Below are 21,479 nucleotides of genomic sequence, written 5' to 3' on the forward strand. Positions count from 1 at the left end.
CGGGCACAAACACAGACACAGATCAATGGAACGGAGAACTCAGAAATAAACCCAGAAATACATAGTCAACTCATCTTCAATAAAGCAGAAAAGAATATCCAGTGGGAAACAGACGGTCTCTTCAGCAAGTGGTGCTGGGAAAACTGGGCAGCGAGATGCAGAACAATAGACCTGGACCACTTTCGTAACCACACACACAAATAAACTCAAAATCGATGAGAGACCTAAATGTGAGACCCGAAACCATAAAAGTCCTAGAGAACACAGGCAGCAACACCTCTGACATCAGCCGTACCAACATTTTTCCAGGTATGTCTCCGGAGACAAGGGAAGTAAAAGCAAAAATGAACTATTGGAGACACATCAAAATAAACAGCTTCTGCAGAGCGAAGGAAACGATCAACAAAACTAAAAAAAAAAAAACAACCGACAGAATGGGAGAAGATATTTGCAGATGACGTATCGGATAAAGGGTTAGTATCCAAAATACATAAAGAATGGACACAACTCCTCACCCCAAAACCAAATAATCCAACTAAAAAATGGGCAGAAGACATGAATAGAATTTTTTCCAAAGAAGACCTTCAGATGGCCAACAGATACGTGAAAAGATGCCCCACATCACGCATCATCAGGGAAATACAGATCAAAACTACAGTGAGATACCACCTCACGCCTGTCAGAATGGCTAACATCAACAACTCAGGCAGCAACAGAGGTTGGCGAGGATACGGAGAAAGAGGAACCCTCCGGCACTGTTGGTGGGAATGCAGACTGGTGCAGCCGCTCTGGAAAACGGTGTGGAGGTTCCTCAAAAAGTTAATGTGCGCTTATCAACCTACTGTGATGAAAAACATAAAATGAAAATAAAATAAAACCCAGTAATCTAATTGACCCAAATGACTGCAAAAAAAGAAAAAAAATCCAGGAAAGGAGGAGCCTGATGGGAGCCTGAGCTCTCGGTCCCCGGGGTCCCCAGAATGTGTCCTGGGAGCCATGGGACCACAGCTTGGTGTTGACTTTAAGAAATGCTCAGCCACTCCCAAGCGACGAGTCCACACACAGGATTAGCCGGAGGGAATTATTCTAGTTTTAGAGAAAGTACAGCTCATGTTCCCCCTTCAAATTAAAAGTCACACAGGTAAGCAGTGCAAAAATAGCAGACCGCAGCCACAGATCTGTCGCCCACAACAGAGGAAGACACTGATCAAATCCTCTCTGTGGGCTTTCCTCCACTCCTTTCTCTCTTCCCACTTATACAATGGCGCAACCGTCAAAAACTTAAGCTTTTTAGGCGCCTCCTGCTTTTATAAAAGTGTCGTGTCCACCTGCAGGGTTTGCGAGAGCGGGTCACGAGGACCAGCAGCTTTACGGCTTCTCTACGCCCTCGCGCAGCAGAGGGACATTAGTTTGGAGCGAGGGGCCACCTGTTTCCAGCCGCCTCTCTACCCCCATCCACGCTCCTGTCTTCTCCTGGAGCTCTCCCTTCTGACATCGTGCTTACACGGAGCCTGCTCATGTTTAAGGTGTCATCGCAGGGCCGGCACTGGGTTTACATGTCTTTCCGGGACGCTAAGATCAACAGCCACTTGCACGGTAATTGATTCTTTGGGAGAACTGAACAGAAAATTGTGCGTCTGTCCAGTCACGTGGGCAACGTGATTCCTTGCCAACGTGAGGCAGGAGAGCTCAGGGACCTGAACGAACGGGGTCAAGAGGCAGAGAAAGAAAGGAACCCCCGCTCTTGTGCTCTCTGGAGCCCCGAAGTCCTCTGCCCTTCCGAATCTGTACTTTGTTTCGGAAGGTCCCTGATCACCACACTCCCTGCCGCTGACACCACACGCGATTTCGCTGATGGAAAACGTTATCTGCGTTTCACCAGGGTCACTCGGGGATCCCCGTCAGCATCTCCCCTGCAGTGAAAACACCAAGTATGCATACCACGGTTGTTGCTGATGCCTACTTAACAACCCGGGCTTCCAAGACCGGAGCTCTTGCTTTGGAAGGTGCTGGGCATACTGGATAGGTCCCCAAGGGTGGGTGTTTCCTACTCACTTGAGGATGAGGGCCATGGTCTCCTTCCTGTCCTTCCCCTGGAATGGCAGCGATCCCGTGAGCATCTCGAACTGCAGAGGAACACAGAACAAGGAGGGTGAGTGTTCAGAGCGGCAGAGACCCCCAGGTGGGCAAAATGCAGCCAAAGTTCACGTGTCCTTTCAAAATCCCAATCAATCCGGCGGAGGCGCTGGCCGACATGCTTGGTGCCCATCAGAGAGCAGAGCGGCCTCATGGCGCTCGAAGTTGGGCGGGGAGGCGCACAAGCCAGCAACCCAGGACGTACCCCGGCCGTGGTAGGAGAGGCCGGCCGAGCGCCGTGGAGACGAGACACGCTGGGGAAGGGGACGGCAAGGGGATGGAGGCGGGGCCGTCCCCCTTCCGCGGGGCCGGTGGAGGACCCCGTTCCCGTCCTTCTCTGGTGGGTGCTGTGGAGGCGGCCAGGGCAGAGTGACTTCGGTCCGTTAAGAACCTCCAGTGAGAACAGTATGGCGCCAGGAATGTCTCCAACAGGGCCACGCTGAAAATAACAAGCGGACCTTTGCCGGGACGGCCTCTGGGACGGAGACAGAATCGAGGGCCCGCCTGTCCCGAGCACGGAAAAGCCCGGACTGCACGGGCTCTGAAAGGGCGGCCTGGATCCGCAGGGTACGACCTGGACGAGGTGCGCACCTGCCTCCTTCTGAGAAAGAACGAGGGCAGGCGTGCCACCAAACCCTGTCCTTGAAAATGGGACGCTGAATCTGACAGAGGCTACAGTATCCGTCCCAGTCCGTGTCTTCACGTCCTTGTCAATTACACTTGAGCCTTGAACACAGGTGTGAACAGCACAGGCATGAACACGGGTGTGAACAACACGGGTGTGGGTGACACGGGTGTGAGCACAGGTGTGAACAGCACCGGCGTGAACGACACAAGTGTGAACAACGCAGGCATGGACAACATGGCTGTGAATGACACGGGTGTGAACGCCATGGGTGAGATCGACACCGCCGGGAACAACACAGCTGTGACTCATGGGTATGAGCGACACAGTTGTGAACAATATGGGTGTGAACAGCACGGATGTGAACGACACGGGTGTGAAATAATCCACTTCCGTGCAGGTCATGTTTTGGTAAATACAGTACTACATACACCACAGGCGTGTTTTCTCTTATGATTTTCTCTTAACAACATTTCTTCACCTTACTTTACGGTGAGGATACAGCACGTAACACATATAATGCACGAAATATGTGTCAATCTACCGCTTATGTTATTGTGAGACTTCTGGTCAACACTAAGCTATTGTTAGTTAATTTTGAGGGGAGTCGAAGTTGTATGTGGATTTTCAACTACCTTCAGAGGTCAGTGCCCCTTAGCCCTGTGCGGTTCACGGGTAAACTGTATAAGGAAACGCCTCGGTGCGGGTGTTGGTATGATCTTACTAAACTTGCCTTAGTTTTGATTCCGACTGCATGTCTCTGTTCCTTTAAAATTTATCCCGCGGTATCTCTCCTCCGCATTAGGAACAACTCGAGAACGACATCGGAGTAGAAAGACCGAAATAATCACCCACAATCCCATTATCCGGGGAGAGCCACAATTAATATTTGTTATTTCCGTCTACTACTTTCTTGAAGCTGTGTTTTTTAAAAACACAGATAAGGTTTTATATACCAACCTTTCCTAGAACAATATAAAGGCTTCCAATGCTTACTGGAAAATCTTCATAACATCACTTTATGTGTGGATATGCCAAACACGTTTATTTGTTGTTGGACACTTAGAACGTTTCCAATTTCCTGCTATTATAAGTAATGCCGAAATGTACCTAAAAGCTTTCCTACCCCATGGAGTTACCCTTATGACAGCCTGCCGGGAGTGGAATTAACCAACCGAAAGCAATGAGTGTAGTTAAGGCCTTATTAATACTCTTGGTTTGCTTTTTGAAGGTAAAATCTGAAAAGAAATGTTAAGAGTTCCTTCCTGTTGAGATGTGTGAAGCATTCCTCTGTGCTAACACCTGCTGTCCCTCCCGTGTGCACTCATTCGGTGAAAACACACAGAACAGACTGCAGGCAATCAATCAATCTACAAGCCATAAAAACGGAGAGTCAGAGAGTCCAGAAGATGATCCAAAAATAGACAAATATAATTAAATGGAAGGGTAGAACGCTCTGGCAGATGAGCCATTCATCTGACAAAACTAGATGAAAGTTTATACGTTGATCGTAGACATCAAAGTATCTCTTAAAATAGAATCCTATTAGCAAAGAAAACCCCCTTCCTATTTTGCTTCTACCCTTCTTTCTCTCTCCTTTCTTCCTTCAGGAATGAAATTCCATGGCAAGGAAAAGCCTTTGAGAACTCATTGCTACAAAATCGGGGCCCATCCCGAACATCTGTGCCTCATGTAACCCTTTATCGTGGGTCAACCAGCAACTTGCAGCATTCGCCTGGTGAGTCCTTCTTCGCTTTGACTATGACCCCGGGGGATCCACAGCCTTTGTGTTTCTCTCCCTCCTTCCCCTGTTCCTCCCCTTGCAACACAGGGGGAGGTCACGCACTATTCATGAGCACGTAACACAGCGGCAAACGTGGGTGTCCACTAAATGCTTGCTGATGAAGACAATGCTGGTGGTGGTGATCGTGATGAACCCCACACGAGTCTATTTTCCCCACTTCCAGCCCCCTTACAGGTTCCCTCTCTGTCACACGTGGAGAAAGGAGATCATTTCAGTTTTCGGTATTACTGTTCTCAACAAAGCCGCTCAGCACTTTCTCCGTATTTAAGGATCCCAGGAAATCAGGGCCTTACTGATGTGCTTTCCTGGGACATTATATGCAGTCAGAGTTTTGCTCTGGTGTTCAACAATACCGAGACCGACCAAGGTTTCCAGGGCAAACTGATATAAGCCATCATCGACCTTGGGGTCCCACACACCAGGACACGTGCTGGTGGTTCCCCAAGAGGTCCATTCACAGGTCGGCACCAGGGCAGGCTGTGGAAATGTACAGAAGGATAAATATTTTGACGTTTCTACAGCAGTGGTTCTCAGTGGGGGAGGCTGTTCCCGTAGGGGGGGATCTCCCAATGTCTGGGGACAGGTTGATGGTCAAGCTGGGGAGGTTGGGGGTGTAGGTGCCCGTGACGTCTACTGAGTAGCAAGGAATGCTGCTTAACATCCTATAATGCATAGAACAGCCTCCACCCAAAGAACTGTCCAGCCCCAAACCTCAACAGTGCTGGGGTAGAAAGCCCTGTCTGAAGGGACATCTGACGAGCCTCAAGAGAGTGGCCAGCCCTGCGGCACAGACACGACACCACGGAAGGCACCCAAACGATGCCGGGAGCGGTGGAACGAGAAGGTTCTCCGTAAGGGACACACTTCATAGCAGGGAACCTACAATTCAAGTTCGTTTGGCTGAACAACATTCTTAAAAAAGAAATCAAGGGCAAGTTACATCTTAATGTGAAAACGGACAAGGACAAATCCTACAATGAAATGGGATATTTGGGATGGTGGCCATACCTGGGGTGGGGCAGGGCTGGCCTGGGCTCAGCAGGTGTGGTTTTGTTTTAATTTTTTTTTTTAACGTTTATTCATTTTTTGATAGAGAGAGACAGAGCGTGAGTGGGGGAGGGGCAGAGACAGAAGGAGACACAGAATCCGAAGCAGGCCCCAGGCTCCAAGCTGTCAGCACAGAGCCCGACACGGGGCTCGAACCCACGGACCGTGAGATCATGACCTGAGCTGAAGTCGGATGCTTAACCGACTGAGCCACCCAGGTGCCCCTCAGCAGGGGTGTATAAGTTTGTGTGCACGTGTGTTGGAGAGCGCAGAGCACAAACTAGTCCACAACCCTCAGCACCCACTGTGCATCACCCCTGCTCTGAGCACTTGAAGGTCTACATGACCTGGTCCTTTGAGGGCAGAGGTGCAGGCGTTCATTTCCTTTCCCAGGGCAGCTCCTGAGCCCGAGCCAGCTGTATGTGGCGAACAATTTACACAGACACCTGCGTGTGAACATCTACGCACGCTCGGTGTGAGTGGCTAAGAAATGAGAGAAAAATCTAAGGGCCTCTCCCTTACGACCTCGGAGCATTCCGATGTCTACAAAGCACCCACAAAGCATAATCCCAACGTCCTCCTGAAAACGGAGTTCCAGGCTAGTGTGGAGATGTTAGCGATTTACTGTTGCCATGGAGACCACCACTACCGCTCAAGTTCTTTTCCAGCCTCAAGGACCTAACTTCAGACAATTTTGTTCGAGGACGAGGGCCTCCACCATCCATGCAGGCGTCTTCGTCCGAGCCTGGAGGGCACTTGTGGCCATCAGACAGTCTGGGGGTAGCCCCTCAGTGAGGACGTGCAGGGGACGGGCGGTGACCCCTGCAGTGTGCAGACCTTTCCTGGCGGTGCTCCCTTGGTGGTCCCACCCGCCCTTTAACGAAGCCGGTGGAGGGCACCGTATACACACGGCATGCCCTAAACCGATCTCCTCCCGAGTCCGAGCTCAGGCGCGACACCAATGCCACCCTAGACCCATCTCTCTTTGCAAGTGGGAATTTGGAAGTCGCTCCTGGTGCTGCCCAAAGGAAAACAGGCATCGTCACATCTGGCTGCAAGCTGGTTACCGCTGGGGGCTAAAGGGATTGGTGGGCAGGTCTACATGAGAATGTGGTTTTTAGAACAATTATATGATCTTAATCACTCAAGCTCTTTGAGCCTTCGTTTCCACTTCTATAAACAGAAAGAATGAGATCTTTCCCACATAACTTAATGATTTTTTTGGTTCAGATGGGATGAGAAGGAAGGGAGGCGCCTTGTAAACTCAGTGCCATGAGACCCTGTTATCACGGTGACGCCCCCTCCCGCTTCCTGCCGCCGAGCACAACAGTCCTGGACCCGTTCGCTTCCCCGGCTGCAAAGAGCCCCTGACTGTGGAGTCTTTTCAACCCAAATGACCGGATGATCCCGCCAACTCAGTGAGAAATGCCCAGAGCCAAGAGCTCCCGGTTCCTGCTGCGTCAATGACGCCAGATGCTGCTGGAACCAGGTCTCCTCGGGAAAAGCAAAGGACCGACGTCCATGCGATATTCTCCAAACTCCAGAGCTCTCCTAGGGCTTTGGGACGAGGAAGGGCAGGGGACCCCGGGAGGAGGTTGAGGTGAGAGCCCACAGCCGTGTCACCCCCACGGGTCACGGAGCTCCCCGAGCGTGGGCGCTGCTCTCCGTGATGGGGTCCGACAGGGCGGTGCCCAAGTGCCTGTGTTGGGGAGACACTCCCCGTGGGTATTTGCAACATGACGGATTTATAGCGGCCATGTGTCAAAGTGCCAAGAGGACCCAGACAGGGTGCTCAGAACCCTGGGCGTCGGACACAGAGGTGAGGCATGTGGTGTGGTGGCCTGGACGCACAGAAGCTGGGCTTGGGACGCACAGGCTGTGCCTCACGCCAGCCGAGAAGTCTGGTGTGCGCTGAGGGCACGGGAGCACGGAGGGCCCCCAGCGCAGTGCTGTCGGGGAGGACGGCGGAGTGATGGGGCACGAGGAAGGGACAGGAAGGACCATCTGGGGACAGGACGCCCCAGGCTGGGCGGTGTCTGTGTCTGAGCTGTGTGAACACACGAGCTAAAGAAAAGTCAAGTTTCTAGATGTAGATGTAAAAATGTCCAACTCCATGTATATCTTGGCTCACGTTAAGTTTTGCGACTAGGCAGAAGGATTTTGTGCGTGACAAATGTCTTTAATACGAAGATCACCGCATCCCTTAAAACCCTCATGCTCAGCCTGTACGACTGTTAAGTACAAGGAAGCTTTGACTCTTAGTACCTGTGGGTCCTTACGTGAACCCAGTTCTGTTTCCTGATGGTGGAATTAGGGATGGGCAGAGAGGGAGGCGGCCAGGAGGGGCAGGGGCAGGAATCTGGTGGCCTCCTCCCCGTCCCCGGGTCGCACAGCCACACTGCTCGTATACATCCCAAACACTGTTTTCCCTGGTTATTCGCGGGCCTCTGGGCCAACCTGGGGACCGGCCACAAGGGACAGCGACGCGGACGGGGAGGTCCCTTACCATGAGCACACCGAAGGACCACCAGTCGGCGCTCTGCGTGTGTCCCCGCCGGTTCACCACCTCGGGTGCCATGTACTCTATGGTCCCGCAGAAGGAGTAAGCTCTCTTATCGTGGTCGATGGCCTCCTTACTCAGCCCGAAATCTAAAAGAGGGATAGCACAGGGCGCTGCTTCAGTCTGGGCGGCAGTCAGGACCGCGTCTGTGTGGGCTCCCGACCCGCCAGCTCCCCCGTCACGTGGGGGAATTCTGCCCGCACGTGTCACCCCTCCCGCCCGCTCTGTCCCAGCACAGAACCCTCCTTGGATGCAAGCGTCATCGTGCCCCCACACGGTAAGTTACAGAGTCTTTCAAGAATCTACAAACCCAGGAGTGCCTGCTAACAGGATCAAGGGATGGCACTTCTTGGGGACCGACAAGCAGGCCTGGGGACAGAGAAGCACGTGGCCCCTGGTCCGCTGGGACGGACGGAGGTGGTTAGCTTGAAGTAAAGGGCTGGAAGGGGTTCCAGGCACGGGCCGCTGGGGAATGTGGTCCCCGGTGCTGAGGCACAAAGGGAAGATGGCATTTGCCGTGGGGTGGGCGGCCACCCCGACCCCCGACCCCCAGGAAATCCCCACGAGGATCTCCCTTCTGGCACAGCGGGCGTGGCCACGCACTTGGTGGGCAAAGGTCGTGGGAACGTGGTTCTCAGGACGGTGGCCCTCGGTTTCAGCGTGTTTGGGAAGAAGGCCACGATCCATCATGTCCTTCAGGGCCCGGTGAGGGTGGCGTGAGGTCACAGGCCGGGCAAGGAGGTCACACTACCTATGGGTGGATGTGCTTCCTCCAGCGGAACGACTTGCTTTGCACATTAGCGCCTGGGAGCGGTTGTTGGTAATTGGCGCCTGGCCCAAACGGCCAATCATGACACAGGATTAGCCCCGGGTCAGGAGTAATAATAATAATAATAATAATAATAATAATAACAGAAGCATGGTCACTTGATCAGAGAAAGCCCAAACCCTGTAACATCATAGATACATTTGACGTGGGAGCTCAGGGCTATTCGCAAACACCGCACACAAGTGTCACGTCTATATTCTATGTGCAGTTCCTCGTTTGGCAAAGAAAACTTCTGAAGTATTAAGAGAAGCTTAAACCTCCACCAAAGGCCCCATAACTCTGATGACAGGACATTACAGGTGCCCTACAGCCGTGCCAGGCAAGGTCCGGTTAAATGGATAGTCGGGATCCCGTACAGAAGCTCATGAGAAATTTTAGACCTAACTTTCAACATTAACAAGCACGTAAAGATGTATAATCGATATTTATTGCCAGGGACTAGATGCACCGTGCCTGGTACTGGCACTGGGTAAAACTCCCCTGTGGGAAAACGGTGTGGGGACATGTGGCAGCGAGACTGTGTGGGGGCCACGGAGAGGGGAGGGGAGGCCTTGGGGGAAGGGTTGTGGAGGAGAGGGGGCCTCGGGGGAAAGGGGTGTGGAGAAGAGGGGCCTCGGGAGAAGGGGTGTGGAGAAGAGGGGCCTCGGGAGGAAGGGGTGTGGAGGAGAGGGGGCCTTGGGGGGAAGGGGTGCGGAGAAGAGGGGCCTCGGGAGGAAGGGGTGTGGAGGAGAGGGTGCCTTGGGGGGAAGGGGTGCGGAGAAGAGGGGGCCTCAGAAGGAAGGGGTGAGAAGAGGGGGTCTCGGGGGTAAGGAGTGCAGAGAAGAGGGGGCCTCAGAGGGAAATGGGTGCGGAGAAGAGGCCTCAGGGAGGAAGGGTTGCAGAGAAGAGGGGGCCTCGGGAGTAGGGGTGCGGAGAAGAGGGGGCCTCGGGGAGAAGGGGTGCGGAGAAGAGTGGGCCTCGGAGGGAAGGGGTGCAGAGAAGAGGGGGCCACAGGGAGGAAGGGGTGCAGAGAATAGGAGGGCTCGGGGAGAAGGGGTGCGGAGAAGAGGCCTTGGGGAGGAAGGGTTGCAGAGAGAGGGGGGCTGGGGGAGAAGAGGTGCAGAGAAGAGGGAGCTCGGAGGGATAGGGTGTGGAGAAGAGGGGGCCTCAGAGGAAGGGGTGTGGAGAAGAGGGAGCTTCGGGGAGAAGGTGTGCGGGGAAGAGGGGGCTTCAGGAGGAAGGGGTGAAGAGAAGAGGGGGCCCTGGGGGCAAAGTGTTGGGGAGAAGTGGGGGTCTCGGGGAGGAAGGGGTGCAGAGAAGACGGGGCCTTGTGGAGGAAGGTGTGCAGAGAAAAGGGCCTCGGAGGAGAATGGGTGAGGAGAAGAGGCCTTGGGGAGGAAGGGTTGCAGACAAGAGGGGGCCTCAGGGAGAAGGGGTGTGGAGAAGAGAGTGCCTTGGGGAGAAGGGGTGAGGAGAAGAGGGTGCCTCATGGAGGAAGGGTTGTGGAGAAGAGGGGGCATCGGAGGGAAGGGGTGAGGAAAAGAGGGGGCCTCTGGGGGGGAAGGTATGCGGAGAAGAGAGTCTTGGGAGGAAGGGGTGTGGAGAAGAGGGTGCCTTGGGGAGAAGGGGTGTGGAGAAGAGGCCTCGGGGAGAAGAGGGGCTTCGGTAGAAGAGGTGCAGAGAAGAGGGGCCTTGGGGAGGAAGGGGTGTGGAGAAGAGGGGGCTTTGGGGAGAAGGCGGTGCGGGGAAGAGGGGGGCTCGGGGAGAAGGGGTGCAGAGAAGAGGGAGCTCGGAGGGATAGGGTGTGGAGAAGAGGGGGCCTTGGAGGAAAGGGTGTGGAGAAGAGGGGGCTTTGGGGAGAAGGGGTGCGGGGAAGAGGGGGCTTAGGAGGAAGGGGTGAGGAGAAGAGTGGGTCCTGGGGGCAAAGGGTTGGGGAGAAGTGGGGGCCTCGGGGAGGAAGGGGTGCAGAGAAGTCGGGGCCTTGTGGAGGAAGGTGTGCAGAAAAAAGGGCCTCGGAGGGGAATGGGTGAGGAGAAGAGGCCTTGGGGAGGAAGGGTTGCAGAGAAGAGGGGGCCTCAGGGAGAAGGCGTGGAGAAGAGGGTGCTTTGGGGAGAAGGGGTGAGGAGAAGAGGGGGCCTCAGGGAGGAAGGGTTGTGGAGAAGAGGGGGCCTCGGGGAGAAGGGGTGCAAGAAGAGGGGGTCTCAGAGGGAAGTGGTGAGGAGAAGAGGGGGCCTCGGGGGGGAAGGTATGCGGAGAAGAGGGGCCTTGGGAGGAAGGGGTGTGGAGAAGAGAGGGCCTCAGGGGGGGAGGGGTGGGGAGAAGAGGGTTCCTTGGGGAGAAGGGGTGTGGAGAAGAGGCCTCGGGGAGAAGAGGGGCCTCGAGCAGAAGAGGTGCAGAGAAGAGGGGCCTTGGGGAGGAAGGTGTGCAGATCAGAGGGGGCCTCGGGGAGAAGGGGTGTGGAGAAGAGGGGGCCTCGGCAGGCGGGGGGGGGGGGGTGGAAAGGGGTGCGGAGAAGGGGGCTCCAAAACAGCCCGGACTGAGAGTCTGCAGGGAAGGTGCTGGAAGGTTTGTCGGTCAGAAGGAGAGAGAAACGGAAGGGAGCCCGGCAAGCTCGAGAATTTCCAGACGCTGTGAGGACACACACACAGCTCATCCACATCTGTGAAAACGCCCGCCAAATCAGAGACACACAGCAGCCGAGGTGGGCGTCAGGGGGACTTTGGGTCCAGGCCGCTCCCCCATTTACCCGGCCAGGGGGAAGTCACAGGGACACCGCTGCCCTTTACAAACCTGTGATCTTAATGTGTCCCTCTTCGTCCAGCAGGATGCTGAAAGAGAGAGGAGAAAGCATGCCTCACGAGCGGCCCAGCCGGGCTGGCGGGCGCGACTTTGGGTGGCAGTCAGCACACGGGCTCGCCTGCGACGCACCGACGTGGGCTTGCACAGTACGGCCTCCCCCGCCAGCAGCTTCTGCCGGGGCACGAGCGGACTCAGATCCACGGTGTTTGGGGTTAACCCGGCAAAAGCTGGGACCCGCAGGTCTGAGACCTTCTTAAGCCCACGGGAAGGGTCGGGAACCCTTCAGGCTGTCCTGTGCGGGGAATGTGATTTTCAGGGTCCAGGATCGCCTTGGCCCGTGCAGATCCGGAGCCTCGTGCATTTCTTCTCTGGGTCAGAGGCCCCCTACTTCTTCCCGTCGCCCCTCCGTGAGCCCCACCCTGGCTCTCGTGACCACCCCAGGCTCTGGGGAGCCTGTGACACCTTGGGCCCTGGCACCGAGGAGCCCTGGGGCTCGGCAGGCTTCGCCTTGTCATAGGAGCTGGGTCCAAGCTCTTGTCACAGCGGCATCTGACATCTAGAAGCCCTGGGGTGGGGGTGGGGGGGGGGGAGGGGCACCGGCCTTTCCGTGCCCGGCTCTCCCGTGGGAGGGCACTGCTCACCGGCCGGCAGAGGGGGAGTCTGGAAGGGCGGACGCAGGCCCGCAGGCACTTGAGGAGGCCCTTCTTCCGGCTGTCAGCCCTCAGGGTCCCCGGGGCTCCTAGCTTTCCATTCCTTCTTTTGCTGTCATTAGATCCTGTCCCATCAGCTCTGGGTGGCAGGGGTACCAGCCCAGACTTAAAGAGACCAGGAAGGGGAATGGACAGAAGCCACACCGTCCCACCCTAGCACACGGATGGACCGGAGTGCGGTGAGCCAGGCACAACGCAGGAAACGCCGTGCATTCCACTTACACGGGGGTCGGGGTCGGGGGGAGCCTAGAGCAGCCAGATTCACATGCAGAGAGTAGAAGTCGGGGTGCCAGGGGCAGGAGGGTGGTGAGGGGAGTGAGTGTCTCACGGGGACAGATACTCAGTTTTGCAAGGAGACGGTTTGGAAGGTGGATTACGCCACGCAGCCGTGTGAGTGTGTTTTGTGTCGCAGGGCTGCACGCTTAAAAACGGTTAAGATGTCAGGGCGCCCGGGGGCTCGGTCAGTTAAGCATCCGACTTCAACTCAGGTCACGATCTCACGGTTCGTGAGTTCGAGCCCCGCGTTGGGCTCTGTGCGGGCGGCTCGGAGCCTGGAGCTGCTTCGGGCTCTGTGTCTCCCTCTCTCTCTGCCCCTGCCCCGCTCATGCTCTGTACCTCTCTCGCTCTCAAAAAGAAACATTAAAAAAATTTAAAAGTGAATTTAATTAGTGAAGATGCTAATTTTATATTGTTTTTCTTACCACGATTAAAACCTATGCCCTGAGATTAAAAAAAAAGGCCGACTGTTTTAACGGAATCTGAAGGGGAATGTTGCGGCACATAATTAAGAAGACAAGTTATCAGGAAAGAAGCGAGTATTTTCATCTCTGCCTTTCAGTTGTGCTTAATCTCTGCCCAGAAAGGAGCAACTTTCAAGATTAATCTCCTACTAATTCCAATTGATGACAAGATCTTTCTTCCACTCTGCTATTAAATATTACTATTTTTAACTGTAAAGATCCCTTTGCCCTTTAAAAGAGAGAGAGAACCGGGGTGCACGCCTAATGGGCGCCCAGGGCTCGCAGCTGTGAGATCCGCTCCTGCTACCGCTCCCTAAGGGACACAGCTGTAGTTCACAGGAGACTGTCCCCTCTGTGGGGACACTGAAGACAGGGCCTTTTGTGATTACGGAAACATTATTTACGTGTGCAGCCGGTGGTGTTCTACTGTGGCTGACTGCTGCAGGTGCTTAAGTCAAAGCCATACACGACCTGAACTTCCCACCGGTGTTGGGCAAATGAACTCTGCATCGTGTGCGGGCACAACGTCACCCGGGCGTGTCCCACAAACGACCGCCGCACCTGGTAAAAATGGTTTCGGAGAAGAGCTGTCTTTTCTTCAGCTCGGTGTGGATCAAAGAGTAAAGGCTCTGGAGGAAGGGCGGGATGCCCAGCGTAAGTCGCACCCGTTGGGACACCTTCCCGGGGGTGGACAGGTGGAACCCGCGTGGGAGGCGTCCGCGAGAGGGTGGCCCAAGCCCTCTCTCCGGGGTGCACCCACCAGAGAGCAACGGCCACCGGCGGGGGCAGCGAGAAAGGGGGTGCAGAGGGGCGTCCTTCACGCGCTCGCTTACTTCTCGGGCTTCAGGTCCCTGTAGATGATCCCCAGGCCGTGCAGGTGGTCTAACGCCAAGGCCAGCTCAGCCAGGTAGAACTTGACATCCTCCTCAGTGAACATCACCTAGTGAGAAAGTAGGAAAGAGCAGGATTGTTCGGCGCATCCTGTGGCCAGAGTGTTCTGACGGACCCGGCCCTGCGGAGTGCACGCTCAGTTACCTCCGCTCTGGAGGGGATCACAGCTCCCCCCACAGTGCTCTTTGGGCTCTTAGGACGGAAAAGGGAGTTCTCTTCATACTTGTGAGGTCAGCGAAGGCAGAAGAGCACTTACTTCCCCGCGAAGACGGCGAACTTAGCCCGTGAGCGGGGAGCCTGGTTTCCTCCTCCTCCTCGCCCCCGCGGCTCACGTGGCTCTGGGGGGTGTTTCTGGGTGTATATTTTGATGTGAGTGGTTGTGCTATGAAACGGCACAGGCGAGGCCGGATGAGGGGCTGCTGAGAACGCACCTCGGGTCTCATCCCCCCCCGCCCCGCCCCGGGGTTTACGCAAACCCACTGTCCGCCCAAAGTGAGGCGAGTTCTGCCAAAGGCGACCCGCACGTGGGGGAGAGTCGTGGGGGCACCCCGACGCGGGCTAGCCGAGGCAAACGCCAGGCCGGGTGCCCGGCAGACGTCAACGCCATTATCTTGGTGACAGTTCCGTACCTCCGGTCCCGTTAAGGACCAGCGGGCGGCTTTTAAAGTCACCTTACTGGAAAGCCAGATTGTTATCACAAACCACTTTTTTATGTTCACTGTGAGAAACCAATGTCACAGAGACCGCCAGGGCGTATTATTGCTGAATTCCTTCTCTGGATGCAGACAAGGCTCCCTGGTGAGCACAGAACTAGAATAAGGGCAGTTCGGGGAACTGGGGGGCGGATACTTCAGGCTGCCACAGGTGCGGGGCGTCCATCTCACAGAAGGGACGCTTCCCCACGGGGTCGGGACACACACCCCATCGTCCCGGGCAGCGACGTCTGGGGCCATCAATCCTCATTGGCCTTCTGGCCGTTGGACCCACCCGTCGTCGCGCCACGCTCAAAGGCTGTACTTCCGGCTGGGTGTTTCTTTTCTAAACTGGCTACCATATTCCGCGGGCTCACTTTTAGTCAAGTTCTGCCATAGCCATTGGATTCTCTTTAATCTGACTTCTTCTCTCTCTACAACCGTCACGGGTTGTCTGCGTTCTGTGCTCAGAGCGCAGCCGTATTTCTCTACTTGCCCGGTTCCTAGGACGCATCTCAGCATAGCCCCCAAGTACAAACGACAAGTCGTTTCTGCACAGAAATGAAACACCCCACGGACGCCCGTCCTTGAAGGAAGTCAGTGCAGTGACCAACACGGCAGGACGCTGCCCACCGGCCTCGTTCAAAGACAGAACAGAAAAAAGGCACTTTCCCGTATTGTTTCTGAGAACCTGCCGTGCCCACACTTGGAAATTTTGCCTCGATTCTGAAATAAAGGGTGTCACGGGAGACACACGCTCCCCTAGTGAGGTCATATGGGGCTTTTTGCTGATTATTGTTGCCTTTTGATCAAGAAGCCATCTTCGGAAACACGTGAGCACAAGAGGGACCAGACATCCGCTCCGGGAGGCTCTCTGCAGAGCCCGGATCTGATTCCTCCAGCCCCGGGCCTTCTACGTCTATCGCAAGGAGCCCAATGTATCACTTGTGCATGGTCTGGGGGACCCTTGATAACGGAGGGAGACAGCAGTGCAGGGGGCTCTGGGACCCCCAGTCCTGCTCTACCGCCTACTGTCCGTGTTGGACGGCCAGGCAGGATGGAAGGGTCCCCTGGTAAAGGAGCGAGAGGGGCAGAAAAGGGGGGCGGGCACTCTGAGCCCACGGTTACAGCCAGGTAAACACCTGCGCTGGGTGAGAGGGCTCGGGAGGTCGGAAGCCCGGTGCTCCCGCCTCCTTCAGCAGAAGGCTGGTTTTCCCCCCGCCACGAAGCAGAGAGCTCTTCACGTCAATTAGGGGCCGGGGGGCTCTCGTGTCGCGCAGGGTGGCGTTCTGGACAACTCCCGTGTCGGGACTGTGAGGTCCAGGCTACGCCTTGGGGCCGGGAAGGGGCTGGCGGTCGTGGCGACCCCCTGTGTGCAGATCTGGCACCACCAGGGTGGGTGGGCAGCGAGGGAGTCGCGTCTCCCTATGACGCAGAGTGAGACCCCGTGAAACAGTCCCTCCCGCCTGTTCCTACGACCCCTTGCTTGCGTCCGTTCCTCACGGGGAGGCGGACAGAGCCACGGACGGACCGACGGACGTGCGCAGCCTCGCGGGGCTCCTCGGGGCCGTGCTCTCACGGCCCCTGAAGGACGACAGATTGCCGCGCCGCACCCCTTGTGCCGCCTGTTTAACACACACACACGCGCGCGTGTGCACACACACACACGTGACCCCACAGCGAACACACACGCGCGCATGTTGACACTCCCACACGCTCTCCCCCACACACATACACACTCACACACTCATACCACACAGTCACGCACACACAGTGTCACACGCAGCACGCACCCGCCCCTCCCGCGGGCGCCCTCCGCCCTCCCGGCCCCGCGCACCTCTTTGGAGAGCCGGCTGAAGAGGTCCCCTCCTCGCAGGAAGTCCAGTATCAGGTAGAGCTTCCCCTCCGTCTGAAAGGCTGTGGAAGGAGGGAGGGTCGGCATCCCGGGCCACACACGGAACATGCCGGAGCCTTCCAGAAGCAGGGCTGGGGTCGGGCGGGGGTCGGGGCAGAGTCGGGGGAAAGGGCCGCAGGAACGAGTCTGTCTGTGTCCCTCACTTTCAGGAAGAGCCTGGAGGGTCACCTCTCTGGTCTTTTCTCCTCTCCTTCACTGCCTGCTTCCTTTTTGATCCCAGAGGGGCTGGAACCGGCCTGGAGCCAGTGTCTACGGGCCCAGCCTGCTCCCCCGACCCCCACTGCCGATGCTGGGCTCCGGGCTCACGTGGTCGCAGGAGCAAGCCTCCTCCCCTCCCCGGCTGCACCCCGCATAGCTGCAGGTCAGGGAAATCTGTCCTCTGCTCCCTTCCTTCGCGGAGGCGTCGGTGACCCGCCGGCTCGGCCGCTGTGCGACACGGCAATGGGGCTCACGTCCGGGGTTTGCTCACCGTGACCTATAATTTCAGGTCTTGCCCACCGGTCAGCCAGCGTGCCTCGCTCCAGAGGGGGCTGGACGTGCATGTGGGGGTCCAGGGAAACCAATCACCGCTGACCACTGACGGTCAGTTCAACGTTACTGACGATCTACCCCCTGGCATCTGTGTTAGGCACACAGGAGGTAAGGCTGCGGGGGTCCCGATATCCCCGAGCACTCGAGAGCCTTCTATTTTCTAGAAGTAAACGCTAGACGCACTGCAATAGCCAGGGCTGGAGAGACAGACCTCCTCTAACTAAAGACTCGTCTGAACTGTATAAATCGGAGGCTGGGTGGGATCCTCTCTCCTAGGGCTTGACGGGCAGCAGGAGAGCAAATGGCATTTGATCAACCACAGAGCTGACATGGAAGGTGCGATTAATATCCCGGTAAGACGCCCGGTGCTTCTTCAGAGAAACGCCCCGGAAACCAGCTGAAACGGCTGTGTGTCAGGGGCAGGGCCAGCCTCCCGCGGGCCCCTGTGGATAGAGGTAGGGGCACCTGCCAGCCAGCCCAGGTGACACGGTGGGACAGACTTAGGGGTACCTGCCGACCCAAGTGACACGGTGCGACAGACCCAGGGGCACCTGCCAGCCCAGGTGCAGGACAGACCCAGGGGCACCCACCTACTGGCCCAGGTGATGCTGCAGGACAGACCCAGGGGCACCCGCCTGCCAGCTGGCCCAGGTGACACGGCAGGACAGACCCAGGGGCACCCACCTGCCAGCTGGCCCAGGTGACACGGTGGGACAGACCTAGGGGCACCTGCCAGCCCAGGTGATGCTGTGGGACAGACCCAGGGGCACCTGCCGGCCAGCCCAGGTGACACGGTGGGACAGACCTAGGGGCACCTGCCAGCCCAGGTGCAGGACAGACCCAGGGGCACCCACCTACTGGTCCAGGTGACATTGCAGGACAGACCCAGGGGCACCCGCCTGCCAGCTGGCCCAGGTGACACGGTGGGACAGACCCAGGGGCACCCACCTGCCAGCTGGCCCAGGTGACACGGTGGGACAGACCTAGGGGCACCTGCCAGCCCAGGTGATGCTGTGGGACAGACCCAGGGGCACCTGCCGGCCAGCCCAGGTGACACGGTGGGACAGACCTAGGGGCACCTGCCAGCCCAGGTGCAGGACAGACCCAGGGGCACCCACCTACTGGCCCAGGTGACGTTGCAGGACAGACCCAGGGGCACCCGCCTGCCAGCTGGCCCAGGTGACACGGCGGGACAGACCCAGGGGCACCCACCTGCCAGCTGGCCCAGGTGACATGGTGGGACAGACCTAGGGGCACCTGCCAGCCCAGGTGCAGGACAGACCCAGGGGCACCCACCTACTGGCCCAGGTGATGCTGCGGGACAGACCCAGGGGCACCCACCTACTGGCCCAGGTGACACGGCGGGACAGACCCAGGGGCACCCACCTGCCAGCTGGCCCAGGTGACACGGTGGGACAGACCTAGGGGCACCTGCCAGCCCAGGTGCAGGACAGACCCAGGGGCACCCACCTACTGGCCCAGGTGACGCTGCGGGACAGACCCAGGGGCACCTGCCTGCCAGCTGGCCCAGGTGACACGGTGGGACAGACCCAGGGGCACCCGCCTGCCAGCCAGAGAAGTCTCGCTCACCACCGGCTTCCAGCAAGTTCTCATCCATATTCACTTGTACTAGCTCTGAAAAGATGGGCCACACACTTTCTACACAAGACTGAAGTGTTTTCTTAGCAATATCGGAAGTTAACAGCGAGGAGGAGCTAGAAGTCTCTGCCCTCCTCCCGTCTTTGGACTCGGCTTATGCCTTTGCTTCCTTCTGATTTGTGTAAACGTCCCGGACAACGCCCCACACCCAGCGCCTTCGAAACCAACAAGGTAGGGGTTTCGTTTTGTTTCTTTTTCTCCTGCACTTGACGCATATTAGTTATTCGCTAGGGTCGTAAGTGTTAACGCGGTCTGGCATGACTCCAGAGTCACCCGTTCATTCGTTACTTTTAATTTGAAGATTGCACTTACTGCTTCCCGAGGGGAGAAAAGACCGAAAGCAAACTAGGAGGACTCGGCGTGGCAGAGTAGGCATGTGGCCGCAAACATCAAAATTGTTTGATTTGTGTCTCATTTCCCTTCCAGAAAATGGAAACGGTAACCTCCTTGAAAGGAAGTTTTGAGGGTCCCGTGAGCTACTATCTTTAAGATGCTTGAAACATAGCCTTCACTTAAAATACGGAAGGTGATGCCATTCTGGTTAAAGAAACTATTGGGTCATATGGCATTTCATTCTAAAACAACACAAAAATAGATCACAGATTCTCCCCAATCTAGGCCAAGAGACTTTTTTTTTTTTTTTTTTACTATATCAGCGATGATAATTTGGTAACAAAGTCCCCCCCCCCCCCCCCGCTTTTGAATCCGATTAGAACCGGGCATCCTGCTCCCTCAGAGAGGCAGACCACGGAAGAGATCACGGGACCACAGAGAGGAGGCAGCCCCACGCCACGCAGGCCCTTGACAGGGTGGGTGGTGGGGGTTTCTCCTTCTGTCCCAGCACGCGGATTCATTTTCCCTGGATTTGGGAAGGTGGCGTCAGGGCCTCTCAAAAGCAGGTTATGTTTGACTCTATTTACCATAATGAAGCTTTACGATGAAAGGGTGATTCACTTCTGCCAAAATGTCTCTTTCCATCTTCGATCGGACTCGGTCCCGAACTGCAAAACAGAAAAACAAAGGCTTTCAAGAGACAAGAATGGCGTCCTAGAGAGCACGTTACCTAAAACGTTAGCTACAAATAACTTCCCGCGATGTTTTGTTACAGTTCTCAGGCATATACAGAAGTCAGAATACTAGGATAAAGGTCACCCTCAACTCGTCTACCTACAGCCAACAACTGTCTGCGTTCTGGTACACTTGCTTTCCTCCTCTCTCTTCACACATACACACATTTTAGCCCAAACTCCGACGATAAATCGCCGACCCCATGACACTTGACCCCTAGGTGCATTTGCACCAGCACGTCCTAGGAGGAAGGACGGTCTCTTACGTTACCCCCGACACGGCCGTGACCTCTAAGAAGACTAACAATCATGTCACACTGTCACCTAAGATCCAATCCATATTCCACACCCTCCGCCATGTCACGTACAGCTGTTGGTTTTCCAATCTGGGGTCAAGGTTCACTCATTATATTCGGTTGTTACAATTCTTTATTCTATTTGCTTCTAGAACAGAACGGTCCCACGTTTCTTCCCTCGTGTTCGGTGGACGTTTCGGTGAGGCCAGGCCAGCTTCTCGTAGCCTCTTCCACATTCTGGGTGTGTCTGATTGTTGCTTAATAGGTGGTTCTAACTCCTTTTTTCCTTGCAAACTGACGTCGGGTCTGGACGCTTTGTAAGATTGAGGCTGAACGTTCTGGGGGGAGATCTCTGCTGGGTGATGCCACGTGTCTCCGATCACAGCAGATGATGTGTGCGTGCTGCGTTACCCTCGCTACGTGATGCTAAACTTGACGATGTGATTAAGGGGACAAGCCATCAGTGTCCCCACACGTCCCTTTGTACATAGTCAGTGAGCTGCAGGGTGATACTCGGTGTGGAGGGCTCTGTGGGCTCCCACGACTCCTTCAGCCAAGAGCGTTAACATTCCTACGTGATTCTTGCTTGCATCATTTAGGGTCACAACATGGCGATCTTCCCATTCCTGCTGGAACCGGAAATCAAGAGAAAGACTGCTTCTCTCTGTCCTTGAGGATAATTACGCACTAGGGATTCTTAAAAAAATTAGTGCGTTTTATCCAGTTTCAGTATTACTCTTTTCTGGTGCTGACATTGTCCAAAGCGTAGCCATCTGGGAATACAGATGGAATTCGTTTTGAGGCAAAAATAAGCAAGCCAAAAGAGATCACCACTTGAGAATAAGAATAACCCCACGATTCCCACGAGCAAACCGATACACCGAGGGCGGTGACCTCGCACCACCCCCTGCGAGCAGAGGGAGAAAATTTCCTCAAATGTTCCCAAGTGTGAGGAGTACGGGTGTTGCGTTACCGGACCAGGCGTTTAATCCTTCCACAATTTGGCCTAGTGACGTGTCCTGTTAAAGGTTTATTTAAGAAGTGCGTCGCCAAGGACGGCCGTAATAAACGACGACGAACGTGGGCAAGCACGGGCAAGGATGCTGCGAGGACGTGAACCTGGGCGGAAGCGGGTGGGGCTGTACCACGGTGCGGCCTCGGTGCGAAACAAACCGTGCGCTCCTCAGAGAGTTAAACAC

General features: G+C 56.0%; 1 protein-coding gene across 3 annotated transcripts in view; it reads right to left on the minus strand.

The window, feature by feature from the left end:
- RPS6KA2 (ribosomal protein S6 kinase A2) overlaps positions 1-21,479 on the minus strand; it is a 348,407-nt gene that overhangs the window by 50,696 nt on the left and 276,232 nt on the right. For all 3 annotated transcript variants that reach the window (XM_042987516.1, XM_042987518.1, XM_042987517.1), the window contains 6 exons: positions 19,838-19,918; positions 16,650-16,729; positions 14,063-14,169; positions 11,771-11,808; positions 8,119-8,261; positions 2,056-2,126 (listed from right to left, as the gene is read on the minus strand). In XM_042987516.1, coding sequence (XP_042843450.1) covers positions 2,056-2,126; positions 8,119-8,261; positions 11,771-11,808; positions 14,063-14,169; positions 16,650-16,729; positions 19,838-19,918 — 520 coding nt within the window. The remainder of the gene's footprint in view (positions 1-2,055; positions 2,127-8,118; positions 8,262-11,770; positions 11,809-14,062; positions 14,170-16,649; positions 16,730-19,837; positions 19,919-21,479) is intronic.

The sequence above is a fragment of the Panthera tigris genome, chromosome B2 (assembly GCF_018350195.1).
Source record: "Panthera tigris isolate Pti1 chromosome B2, P.tigris_Pti1_mat1.1, whole genome shotgun sequence".
NCBI classification, from domain to species: Eukaryota; Metazoa; Chordata; class Mammalia; order Carnivora; family Felidae; genus Panthera; species Panthera tigris.